The 13,488-nt window shown below is 50.5% G+C and overlaps 1 protein-coding gene across 1 annotated transcript in view; it reads right to left on the reverse strand.

Moving 5' to 3' along the window:
* The window catches only part of LOC146174030 (growth arrest-specific protein 2-like), a 234,962-nt gene that overhangs the window by 141,487 nt on the left and 79,987 nt on the right, over positions 1-13,488 (reverse strand). Inside the window, exon 3 of the mRNA XM_084584333.1 lies at positions 11,671-11,812. Within this exon, the coding sequence (XP_084440459.1) occupies positions 11,671-11,812 (142 nt within the window). The remainder of the gene's footprint in view (positions 1-11,670; positions 11,813-13,488) is intronic.

Genomic DNA, 13,488 nt, shown 5'->3' on the forward strand with positions numbered 1-13,488 from the left:
AAAAAAAAATAATAAAGAAAGCATAAATCATGCCTTCCACGTTAAAAAAAGCTCGAAACGAAAAGCGCAGAGCAGTTTAATGAGCTGGTCTGATAACCGCGGAAGAGAAAGGGGGGGGGGGGGGGGGGGGGGGACGAGAACAGCCAATACTCTCAATAAATGGCTTCGCATGGTGGAACAATCCCGCGAAAGTGAAACTGCAACAGAACGCCGATTCTTCAGCTTCCCCACTCCGATGCCGCATAAATCGTCCGCATAATCAGTTTCGCGCACGACTCTCGCCACAGGCGCTTACGCCGGAAAGCAGCGCGCATGCGCAAAGCGTCGCATGTCCCAGGTGCACGCCACTAAACCTACATTCTATTGTTCACGCTTTACACCAGAAGCATGTCCGGATAGCACGCGCCGCACTTTGACGCCTCACTTACGCCTGTTTCGTAAGTGACCAAAAGAATGTCATAATGACAAAAGCCGCGAATTTCCGGCCCACGATTGCTACGCATGAGAGCCCGAATAACTGAGCCAGCTTTCATCGCATCGCACAGCAGCAGCCGGACATGGGAACAACAGCCAGACATAGTAAACAAGACAGCCCGGTTAGCGAGCCGTTTTTCGCTGCGCTCAGTGAATATATGAGCGACAACGAATGCATCACGCAACCGCTTCCGTCTCGGATGTTAGCGCGCGCTACGCTCCCTGTCGGCTCCCACGCGGGACACGGAACGGAAGGATGCTTACGTGCAAGGCGCTACAGCACGGGTACCCGCATATCTGGGTTCGTGCATGCATCTCCGAATCGCGCGACGCATACAGTAGCATACATGCAACACGAACACTGCGCGGTATACTATACGCATATGTTGCATTCAGGACACCAGGGTTATGCACACACGACCGGGTAAGCGTACCGGGGCCGGACGAGTTACGCGGAATGCTTTTTTTTTTATCAGACGACAGGAACCGACGTCGCATGTATACGCACACGCAGGATAAGCATAATTAACGATCGAGTGTATACGTATACGTGCGAAGGCTAAAACGTCAGCTATGCTGCACTAGCTGCCAAGGACGTTCGGTTTGGTGCGGTGGGGTTTAACGTCCCAAAGCGACTCAGGGCTATGAGGGACGCCGCAGTGGAGGGCTCCAGAAATTTCGACCACCTGGGGTTCTTTAATGTGCACACACGGTCAGCATGCTGTTTTCCCTTCGCACCTCACTCAGAACCAAAACGAAGCTTTCATACACTTCGAGGAACAACGTTTCCCAGTACGGCGTCCACAACAGCGCAGGGAGCTGAGGACCGGACAAAAACACAGCTAGCATCCGAAGAGGAAATGTCCTCTGACATGACATGTATATTGCAAATGAAGGTAACTGACTGGTGTATACATTGGGAAAACGCAGTGGAAAGGACTATACGAGGCACGGCCCGGCAGAGTAAGGCGGACAGATGAAGGCAGTTGCATGCTGGTTGCTCTAGGGTTATCTGGAGTTCAACGAAAGCTGTCTTTGCCCCACAGTGGGCCCTGCCTAATGATGAACGCGAAAGCTAGAGGGTAGGGGGCAGTGACCACTGACCGGTGCTTATAGCCGGCCGCCATTCAACACGATACGTGCCACAATTTTTTGGTGTCAGATCCCTAAAACGCGTAGCGCGTATGCACCCTTTGTCAGAAGTTTAAAGGCCATGGGGGAGTTTGCTTCTAGCTGAGCCACATCGCGTGGGTCGTAATGCATTCCCACTGTCCCAAATCTCTAGAATGTTGGAAGCAAATCCTCCAGGCTCCAACTTTTTGACGAAGGCTGTATACGTCTTTCCAGAATTCCAATTCGCGCCTCCAGCTCAGCGCAAACACGACCGAAATAACAGAGATCAAGAAAATAGGACCCCCGCTCCTTGACAGCGTCAAGCGGGCAGCGAGGTCGCACCGTGCGGTCTGTACCGTTCTTGCGAGCTGCCCGAGCGCGTCCGCACCTTTCGCGCCCAGCAACGTGCACGAGGGCCCGTGGGAGGTGCGGCAGCATATACAAAACACGCACGGCACCCTATAACGTCATCTCCCAACAATTGGGAAGGCCGCGCCCGCCCACGTGCAAAGCGCGCGGCTATTTTGTTTGTTTGTTTGTTTGTTCTGATCTCCACAGAAATCGCCGTTTCTCTCGGACGGAACAAGGCACCTTTCCGTAAGAGAGTGCCACGCAAAAAAGCCCATTTCGCCTTCTGCGGACAGAGCGCTGCACGGGGAGAAATGAAAAAGTTGAGGCACTGACCCCCAGCTGCGCGAGCAATGCGGTCACGTGTTCTTGCTAGCATCGTAACCGCGCCTAGCCTATCAGCACTGGCGCGCAAGCAGCCGTAGTTACCTGAGTGAACGCACTGGACGCGCAACTGTGCTACCTTCTCTTCTTAAACATAACGTCATAACATAACGTCATTTCGTGTCAAAGTTGTGACGCAACCGCTCTTTGCGCAGCGTGACGTAATACCATTTCGCTTCCCACTTTGCCTCCATCTGCTAAAAAATCAAGCCATCGGGATTCCAACCGACGACTTATGTAGCGCCTCCGGCTGTATGTCATTAAGTGTAAAAGCGTAGGTGGGCAACGCCAAGTAAGATAGAGACACTGCTAGTTTCTTTTTTTTAGAAAACCAAACCACCTTAAGGACGTTCCACATTTTGCCGCCCTAAGTGCCAGGCTCTCAATCCTAAACCGCCCAGAAAAATCATGGCAATCCTTTCCAAACCGTGCTTCCTCACATCCTAGCCGGGGTTAAACTCCGCGTAAACCGGCCTGTTTCGTTTTTTTTTTTTTTTTTCTTTTTTTTTCTTTTTTTTTCAACCTAAGGGCCGTCAGGGTGGCGTGTTGCCTGTAGCAGCGCTGGAGTAGACGACGCTCTGGCGCGTGATTCCTCTGAGGAGCGTCACCTGGCGAAAAATAGTAGAAATATTGACAAAACGAATAAGACTGCCTTCTCGTCGTTTTGTAGCGCAACGGAGCAACACTACTCATCTCAGCACTGATGCCGCTGATACATCTGTTCGACTCGTGTACAGCGCTTTCTTTTCTTTTTTTCTTTTTTTATTTATTTTTTTTTTTTTTACATTCATAGCGTTAAAATAACAACTTTCCTGGGGTGTGTTCCTCTTTAGGTTGCATAGTGTGAGGCTTTTGGTTCAGTGAGTGTATGTCACCTTTAGGTTGCGTTCCCACGCACCTTTCAGCAACAATCGCCGTTTAACTCGCTGAGTAGGTCATCTGCTCGAGTGCTCCTACGGGATATGGTTCGGCAATACGCGTCAAGGTGAGGCAGCATGTTTCGCGCCCATGAATTGGCACAGCTCTCGTTGCAGAACGGTCATCGATGCCACCACATACGGGTTGCGTGGTCGCTAACCACAGACAAAAGGAGCATCACGGCTTTGTGCCCCACCACCGCGCAAACACACCGCAGTAGACGCTGTCATACAGAAACAAGCTGCCAGCCCTAATGGCAGGTATTCACGTGGCGTTCAGGAAAGCACTTCGTTTCGTTGCACAGTTCGCTAGGTTCAGCAGTGCAGACCGGCCCACTATATGTGGCGATAAGCCCCTTTGATACGCCGGGTGGCCTTTCTGCGTGTTCCATGCAGAACTGCAGGGCAACGGCTCGCATCAGCGGTGGAGGCGACCTATACAGCTAGACAAAGCTTTAAAAGCGCCCGTCAATTCATGTAACTTCTGAGCCAGTTTTCGGTCCACCAATGTACGTTTCGGACACAGATTGATCACGCATGCTATAAACAAAGCGAAGAGAGAGAGTGGCATATAATCCCCCCCCCCCCCCCCTCAATTTGCACTGGACGCGGAGGCAAAAAAAAAAAAAAAAAAAAAGTCATTAGCAGCGGACAAACACCCAAAACAACAACAATAGCAAAGCAGGAGCCCCACAACGCGCTCCAATGGCCACGGCGACCTAAGCAGAAAACATACGGGCCGTCGTGGGCGTCGTTCCGCAGCCACGCCCCCCTAAACAACAACGACGACAACTACGAGTAGTACCTTCATGGTTTCGGACTTCTCGCTCCCCAGCCACATCCCCGGCGTTTTCCCCGAGAGGCCCAAATATGCGAGAAGAGATAAAAGGACAGCCCGACCACTCTCCGTGCATCCAGCAGCAGCTCCTTGGTGTGACTCACCGGCCCAACCCCCCCGAGGCAATGACCGGGAAAAGCTCTATAGATCCCAGCGTCGTGCGCGCGCACGCAGCGCCCCGCCCGTGCATACAGAATTCCGCGCGTAGGGACATTTACGTGCAGCGCCTGGAAAGGTGGCTCCACCGCAGAGGACCTCGCGGCCATCGCGGCAACCGGGGCAACAACAGGAAAACGGGCCAGCCCCACTGTTCAATGGGCCAATGCGAATTAATGGACGCATCAAGGGCTTAGAATCGAAGGCATAAACTCCGCATCGACGAAAACTTAACGAAAAAAAAAAAGTGTTTTATTTTTTTTTTATCGGAAAACCTTACACGAAAAACAAGCCATAATCAAGAAATCCTAAATAAAAAAGCTCACTGCCCTCTTTTTTCGTTTTTTTTTTTTTTTTTATTGAAGAATACCTTAAAGAAATGCGTCGTACAGAGTAGCCCAGCCTCGTCTACAAAGGCACCGCGAAGCGCTGCCCCATAAATCCGCCCCTGGGATGCAGAATACACAGACAGCAGTTATGATTCACCTACACCGTCGCTGCGCCAATGTAATGGATTGTATAGGAAAAGAAGCTCAGCGGCGATCAAGTAGCGACAGGACGCCACATGCGCTTGCTTTTGTGTGTGTATACAGTGCTTTTTTTAATGCACAGTGGTTCTTCGCGCCCAGTTATACTTCGGTCACCTCATTCTCCACTCCTGCATGTACCCTATGCCAGAACCCCTTTCCTTCTCCCCTACACATCCTCTCCCTCTGCCCGGCGGACCCTTCCCCGGAGGGCCTAGAGTACTTCAAGATCAGACCTGGGAGGACTGGGAGCCACAGTTGCGCTCGGAAGACCTGGCCGTGCAGACCATCGCCACTGGCAGGGCTGGCAGTGTTTAAGCCTTAGGATAGCAGTAGGGTCCTGAAATCCTGCGTTTTAATAAAGTTTTTCTGTCTGTCTGCAAACATCGGACAGTGGCTTGCCACTCGCACGCGAGCGGCTTTGGCTTGTTTGCTATTTGTTTTGTACAAATAGTGCACACAGCTGTCGCCCGCCTTTTCATGCTATCCTCTCCTTGTCCCTTTTAATTTCATTTCAGCCACTACTGCGCTGGAATACCCAAGTTCGATCCCGACCGCCGGCGGCTGCGTTTCGATGGAGGCGAAACGAAGTGGCGTCCGTGTGCTGTGCGATATCAGTGCACGTTAAAGAACCCCAGGTGGTCAAAATTATTCCAGAGCCCTACACTACGGCGTCTCTCACGGCCGGAGTCGTTTTGCGACGTTAAATCCTACAAACCAAAGAAATTTCCGTAAAATTTTCCTTGCGCATTGTATCGTTTCTTTTTAATTTAGACTACTACTACTATTACTCTTACTACTACTACGACTACTGATTGCACCACACTCCTTCCTCTTAACGTATTGTATGGTTTCTTTTTAATTTAGACTACTACTACTATTACTATTACTACTACTACGACTACTGATTGCACCACACTCCTTCCTCTTAACGTCAGCACACGCCTGCTACCGTAACTATGTCACATGACAATGAACTGTCGCCCATTCTACATGTTATATCTCCTCCTCGGCGGTAAAATAAAACGCAGGAACGTACGGTTATGGCACCGTTTATATGAAATCCATCGTGCGTGTAAAGTCATGCGTTGCATTGGTACAGTTGTCTGAAAGTATGATGTGCACCACTCCAGTCTCCGTAGAGTTCAGCTGCCTCCACATGCATCACGGACAGCAGGAACTCCGACTCTTCACGCTCCCAATCCCTCTTGCGGATCATCACATAAAACACACCCTCCTTCACAGCAGTGCTCACAGACTACTGCGCTGCTTTGCCCGTCGCTGTATTAATAACCTGATCTATTCGGTCGGTGTCCCGACTGCAATACATATTCGTAACCTCGTAACAATTCGTAACAATACATATGCATTGCCATCGACACTGTAGACGTTTCGGCAGTAATAATTACGAGGACGCTGAGGGTATGAGAGAGACAACGTCAGCGCTCGGAAGTTCGGGCTTGACTCCGACCGCAAACCAAAGCCCCAATAAATAGACTCCATTTTGGTTTCAGAAAGCCACGAGACACAATGAAAAAAAGGCGGACGAAGCGACACGCGACAAATAGAAACAGTTCCTTTTTTTTTTTTTTTTTTCATTGCTTTCGCTGACCGTCCAGTTCCCTGATATATATGGAATGACACGAAGTGTCACCGATGCTTTGCCCGAAATCAACAACAAAGTAAAAACCGAATGAGACGACTGCAAGGCCGTACGCTCAACACTGGCAGCGCCCAAGGCGCCGTGCGAAGCGCCTGCACACAACAGAACGCGCGTCATAACCAGGTGCTTCCTCCACCGCGACTTCTATCCTTGCTGCGCCCCCCCCCCCCCCCCCCTCTCTCTCTCACTCATCCTTCCTTGCCATTTCTGCACAGGCCGACTTTTTTCAAAGACCGCAAAAATATTACGCGAACAGCGCCCGGAAGGCATTCACAAACAAAGCACCAGCCTCTGTCATCGTAACACAAAACCAACACGCGCAACATCCCTACCCCGCCTCTTTCTCCGACGTCTCTTCTTCCTTCTCCGGTCGCGCGTCGGGATCGCCTTTCCGAGCCGACGCGACACAGAATTCCGGGCAAGCCCTCCTTCCCTTAGCGCACCAACACCCTCCTCTCCGCTCATCAATAAGCCATGATATGCAGGCGTGGCAGGGAAGGGCGGCGCGCGACGTACCCATGTTACCACTCCATTTCGGACGCCTCGCAAGTTCGTTTTTTTTTTTTTTTTTTTTTACTATTATTATTAGTAGTAGCAGTAGTACCGTTCCGAAGAAGGGAAGCTCGACGCGTGGGAGAGACATTAGTCGGCGCGGGTGAGAAACGGTCGACACGGTTATTTCCTTACACAGAGCGAGACCAAACGCTAGAAAAGAAGAAGAGAGGCGCTGTGACAACGAAGAATGGCACAGCCCGCGTGCGAAAGCGAAGGCCGCTAGCTGCGCTCCAGCGAGTACGGCCGAGCCACGACTTCGTGTAGAGCTAGGACTAGCCGAGTTCCAAAAGTGGCTCGCAGCTCCTCGCGAGAACGTGGAATGAAGCATGACCACGCTGCAAGCGTCTTGCGAGCGTATACATCAAGCTAGCTCGAAAGGCAGCAAGGGTGACACAGGAGTGTTCTCCATCCGTCACACGCTCCCACAAAGGGACGAGGTTTTATTGCGACAGCAATACTACGCCAGGTTTCGGCCCGTCGCGTAGTACCGGAAAAGGACCACATTTGACCTTGAACAGCCGCGAAGAAGAAGACTAAGAAGACGAAAAAGAAGACCGTCGACGAACGCTCGGTCACCCGCAGCTAATGCTTTCGCTCCACATTCGGTTCAGCAGCATTGAACCCTTCTCACTTATATGTGGGCTGGTAGCTTAAGGATGAGCTTAACTGTCCCCAATAATGTAGCACCTTACACTGACAGGGAAATAATGTAGCAGCCAAAAGAAGCTTCCGCCGTTGCTATGGCAATTCAACTAAGGTTAACAAGAGTTAAACCACAACTAATATTTCAGCGCAGCGGGGTCATGCTAGTGTGGACGTGTGATCGTTTGACGGACAGCTCCTAAGATGCGCAGCGGCCACACCTTGACCCACCCCTGCTATTGCGCATGCGTACCGGTATACTTCTACGCTAATATTTTTCCGGTACGCTTAAAGCATCTAATACATCTAATAGCCTGAAGGGGTATCGACCATCTACTTACCACTTCCCCAGTATCATTTTTAAAGAAAATTTTCCTCCTCCTCCTCCTCCTCTAATAAGGACATTTAGCATAGCCAAAACGTACTAATAATTAACGTAGACGTACACGTGGACCGATGCGGGTCCATAGGGAAATAGGTTCACGTACGTACAGGGGTAGTCAAAAGTTATCAGGCCACAGGCTCTGCAATTCTGGTCGGGATATTCTGGCACTTGAGATACCATTAAATCTATCAATTATCTCCGAAGTTAGAATAATACTTATTCTCCCCTCCACAGATATTTTGAAATTTGGTGCCGTCGTTGCTGTTACTGCTCAGAAGCAGACCCTGTGGCATGGAAAGTTTTCACTACCCCTGTACGTCTCCCTAAAGCGGGAAACGCATGTGAGCGAAAAGGTGAGCGAAGCGACAAGGCGACGCGGCGTAAGCGATCATGGTTCGCTCCGTCGCCTACTGGGGAAGACGCATGCACGCGACAGCGCGAACCGAGCGAAACGGCGACAACGCTCTGTGTACGTTGTGTGGCTGGCATTTGGCTGGCATAGTGGCTTAGTACACCGCAAAACTATTGCGAAATCTAACAACAGTCATAACGATTGCAAGAATTAACGTTATTTTGCGACAACGTGGCAAAGTAAAATGTATTTACAGCAAACCGTATCGAATGTGTGTGAACTTGCACTGTAATCGGCACAAATAGTCACGTGACCCCTTGTTTCTATTGTTGTTTCGGTTGCGACTAGACGTTCTTTGAATCCTTGGCTATCCACCATTGTCCGTACAAAGCGAAATGTTTACGCGGTAATGCACAATCACAATACAACACAGCAAAATAAAGAAAGCATGCGAAATGAGCGGCAGTGACGTACGGTTACTTCCGGGCGAACGAGCGAAATTTTCTATTTCGGCAGATCCGAGCGACGAGCCAAGCGACACATGCATTTCTGTTCGCGCGAAGGCTTCGCGCGACGCGTGCCGCCGTCGCGTTCGCGTTCGCGTGAGTTTTCGCGTGCATGCGATTCAGCCTTAACGCTAAATGTCTCCAATAGATAGATTTAGCTAAGCGGAGACGTATTAGTGCGGGTGCAAATTCGCAGTGGCCCCACCTGCCACACCCATGCCAGTGCGCATGCGTGGGTGGAGTCAAGTAAACTGCTATACATCTACAACAGTATGTCACAGCTCTGCTAAATCTCTCTAATGTCGCCACGAAATGTTGGCGTGGACTGTGTTTGTAGTTCGAGAAAAGAAGTGTTGCACTTGTAATAAAACTGAAGTCAAACACTGCCAGCCTCTGAACTAGGCGGTCGAATTAAAAGCAATGATAGTCATGCACACCGCCGAACACTCCCACAACACAAGTGACACTTTCACACGCACACACACGACCACGATTCACCTGCGCCTCCTCACATTCCTTCCTTTCAGGCAATGACTCGTCCCACAGCACCGACCGATGGCTTAAGTAGGCAAAGGGAGAAGACTGAGACGGCAGCAATTTTCAGAATGGTGTACCCACTCCATACTTGATCTTACCACGACGATACGATTGCCTTAGTCCTTCGGCCCCAAAATCCTAAATGCTTGATCATCATACAGGAGGAATGCTTTCTTTTCGTTTGGTTTGAAACTACACTGTGCAGCTTGAAGTTGCAATTTACACTTTTAACATTCCTCCAGGTGTCTACACCTGCCTTGGAGCTGTAACCATCCAGAGGAGAGAAACCCATACACATCGTCTCCTTAGTCCTTTGGCCCCAAAATCCTAACAAGAACGCACATCAAGCCTATTACAGATGGGCGTACAGTTACCCAGACAAGTGCAGGAGTGCGTATAGTAGGTAAATATAAGCCCTGCTCTTAGCCAGCCAACCTCAGACATATCATGTGGGATTGCTCAAATATCTCAAAACTACACTACAATTTTCGGAACATGGGACAGAGCCGTACGTATATGCGACACAAGCATAGATCGCTGGGTTCCGCTGGATGGCTGGAATCCGATCCCGCCCTCCCATGTCTACGTATAGAACCCCAAGTTGGCAGCGCCTGCTAATCAGCCATGTCGTGCAGGTTCGTGACGTACAACAGACCACTCGACGACCAGCGAGTGAAAAATGGTCCTGTCACTTGCCAGCTACTACCATCTGTCAAAGCCATTTCCCTAACACCGACCGTGGTTTTCCTGGAGCACGGCGCCTTTAAAGCTAAAACTTTAAAGCTAAGCCACGGTCCATCTTGGGGCACGAAATTGTAATATATAGGCGCTTCCATTCGTCGGCTGTGTAACAAACGCAGGAATGTTGCGTCGAGGGCAAGTCTTCAATGCTTGGTTTAGGATAGCGCAGACACTTTGAACATCATAGTGTGCACAGATGGCGCCACTGGGAGACGTCTGCGCATGCGCAGTAGCGGTAGTTGCCAGCGGTACACAGTACAGTTATGTTAACTCTATCCATTCGTCGGCACTGCGCTGCAACCCGCTATTGACGCGACGACACCGCTTCCCACGATGTTTGCTCTCTCGGGCTTACCGGCGACGACCGGCGAGATTCCGTGGGAGCGAAGCGGCCGGGTTGTACAAATGTAGATGCCACCGAATGCCGCACGCGCGCCAACGCAACCCCCCTCTTTCCCAGGTCTGCCCACCCGTGCCGTCCTACACCCCTCACTCGCTTACGCACACCTGCAATCCGCTAGAACAGCCGCGCGCAAACCCGGTTTGCACCGAGACGTTGCGCACGCGACGCGGGCGCAAGCACTGCTTTCAAAACCAGAAGGCCTACCTTACCTCAGCCGCTTCAGAGTCGCGCCACGACTAAGTGTACAATACCTTGCGGCATGTTTGCTTACCTCACCGACATTCCAGTACGACGTCAAAAAAAAAAAAAATGGTTACAAAATTGAACAAGGAAGATCAATAAAGTATACCAGACATGCACCCCAAACGCCGGCCGCTACCATTGCGAAAATGCGTTTTTGGGGCTGTTCACTACGCCCCCATTCAGATGCTTCAGCTCATTTCGAAAGCAGATACCGGGGTTGGAAGCACTTCCGCTCAAAGCCTCTCAGAAGGTGCCGTGACGTAAAAGCGTTCAGTTCCGAGTTTTTGAGCGGAAGTGCTTCCAACCAATCACAGAGCGTTCCAAAACTGAACGCCAACTGAACGCAGTTCTGCAATACCAGTCCCTGGGCAGGCAAAATATCTTTTTCCTTCCTTTATTATTTTTATTTTGTTCTATAATAATAAAACCACTTACCACTACTGTTCATTGTAATGTCTATTCGCGTTTCCTCGTCTTCTTGCAGTCTCAAGTGGGAATCATGGACAACCATAACCTATTCTGCTAACCTACGCGGCCATGCATGCAGCGTATAAGCTACGCACAGGATTGACCACAACGATGAGTCACAAAGGCAATGGTGGTGGTCATCCTTGCTGTTGTCCCTAGACCCCTGTTCGGGAAGTGTTCACCACAAATCTGGCAGCATGTTAAATGAAATTCTTGACACCGTTCGCCACACGGGGGCCTGAGACCACCCTTTCCGAGCTGCCACTCGAGTGACATGCAGTCAGGAAGCCCGAAGCTTGAGAAAACGACGTTGCCGACGATTTCCACTAAAGAACCCTAGAGAGACCTCCTGGGAGACCACATAGGCACGTGCTACAAGGCAAGAGGCGCGCACCCGCGGGCCGCAGCATGGACTCACCGAGTGACTTGTTGAGCCAGTCGGCGAGGTCCTCCTTGAGAGGTATGAGGTGCTCCTCCTGTCGCTTGGTGACCCGCAGGTAGAACTCATCCACGTCACGGGCGCGATGAGCTGCCGTGGCGCTGTTACAGCGTGGCTTTACCTGCACGGAAGCACAGCGGGGACAGGGCGTGACGTCAGAGGGCCGGTCTCGAGGAGGAAAACCAAAGGGCATCTCACAACCAAGCAACGGTTGTCTCGCAGTATAGGACGCTCCAGCATGGAGGCACCCTATAACTTCCACTACGACGGGCGCCTGGCTCGGCATGACACGTCCACACACGGAGCCTAAGAACTACGCAGGATTTAAGCGTGCCTATCCTCTACTTTGGCTTTCCTGCGCAATAGTAACGTCACAGGGATTTAATGAGAGCAGGCACACTGCATTACAGACGCCACTGCTCCATGGCAACCACCCTGTCACAGCTACCACTGCATGTGAAGACGACGATAGGAGGTGCAGCATCAGTGGAAACGCTACACACCATTATCAGGGCTTTGGACTTTTCCCCACTTTGCGACCCTGCCCGCGCAGAGCTTTCACCGGAGGGATAGGTGCACGCTTTGGGATGCAGCGGCCAAATAACGAAGTTGCGGCGCTCACCAGAGGACCAGTAGCGGGTGGGCTACTCACATATACTGTACACGCACAAAAGGCTGTCGAAACGGGTGCCCGCGCGGCGGGGTCCTTAAGTGGGCGCACCAGAAGTTGACACGCGCCTCCGATCGGGCCAGATACCGCTTATCGCCTCGTGCTGTTGTTTTGACCACTTCGCGTGCCGTGCGAGCACCACTGACCATCGGCCGCACACTGCGTTACACTCGCTGAACGCTGAACCCAGGCACTGCACTCACTTATTCGAATGTTGGACACCATATGACGAAAATAAGAAAAACACGCACAGGCGCAGTCAAGTGCATCTTTCTAACCGAAAATAAAACACAACACGCAACCGTGGCTGAGACAGAAGTTATATAGTAAAAAAGAAAAAGCAAGGTTGCAACCTGAAAAAAAAAAAAAGAATCCTTATTTCAGATACATTCCCATGAACACTGCTGAGCTTGTACCAGCAGCGTAGGGCCGCGCCTTGAAAGAGTATATAGACGCCTAATTTTTGGGTTCGTTTTTTATCGTTTGTAATGGTACCTAAGACATTACTGTACACGAATCACCAGGTCATATTCGCCTACGACTGCTGAACAATTTATAATCGAATTTCTTTTTTCTCCTGTTTCGGTTGTAACGGCCGATCGACGATTCCCACTGTGACGTCAAAGTCTAGGTCACGTGAGGGATGAAAATAGAGCTTTGTAATCATTCTCGTGTCGTTTTATTCAGTACAATGATAAAGGCAGCCAGTCTCAAGAACAGGAATCACTACAAGTGAAGAATCGGCGATTGTATCGCCGTTTTTCATGCCGAACATCAATACTTGATTGTGACGTCACAGCCATCTTTTGGCTGCTGAAACCGAAACTGGTGAGAAAAGAAAATTCTATTATAAATTAATTAGCGGTCGTAGGCAAAAACTGAGTGTGGATCGATATACAGGAATGGCTTAGGCATTATTAGCAAGAAGAAAAATGCCAAAGGATTGGTGTGTAGTCCTTTAAGGAATGTCAATAAGCAATTCATTCTTTCGAATATATCCCATCCTTGATGGATTCTACGGAACACGGGAGTGAATTATTCTACTGATGATTGATTAATTTGCGGGGTTTAACGTCCCAAAGCGACTCAGGCTGTGTGAGACGCCGTAGTGGAGGACGCCGGAAATT

Source organism: Amblyomma maculatum, chromosome 11 (assembly GCF_055883805.1).
Source record: "Amblyomma maculatum isolate TAMU_Amacu chromosome 11, ASM5588380v1, whole genome shotgun sequence".
In the NCBI taxonomy this organism is placed as follows: domain Eukaryota; kingdom Metazoa; phylum Arthropoda; class Arachnida; order Ixodida; family Ixodidae; genus Amblyomma; species Amblyomma maculatum.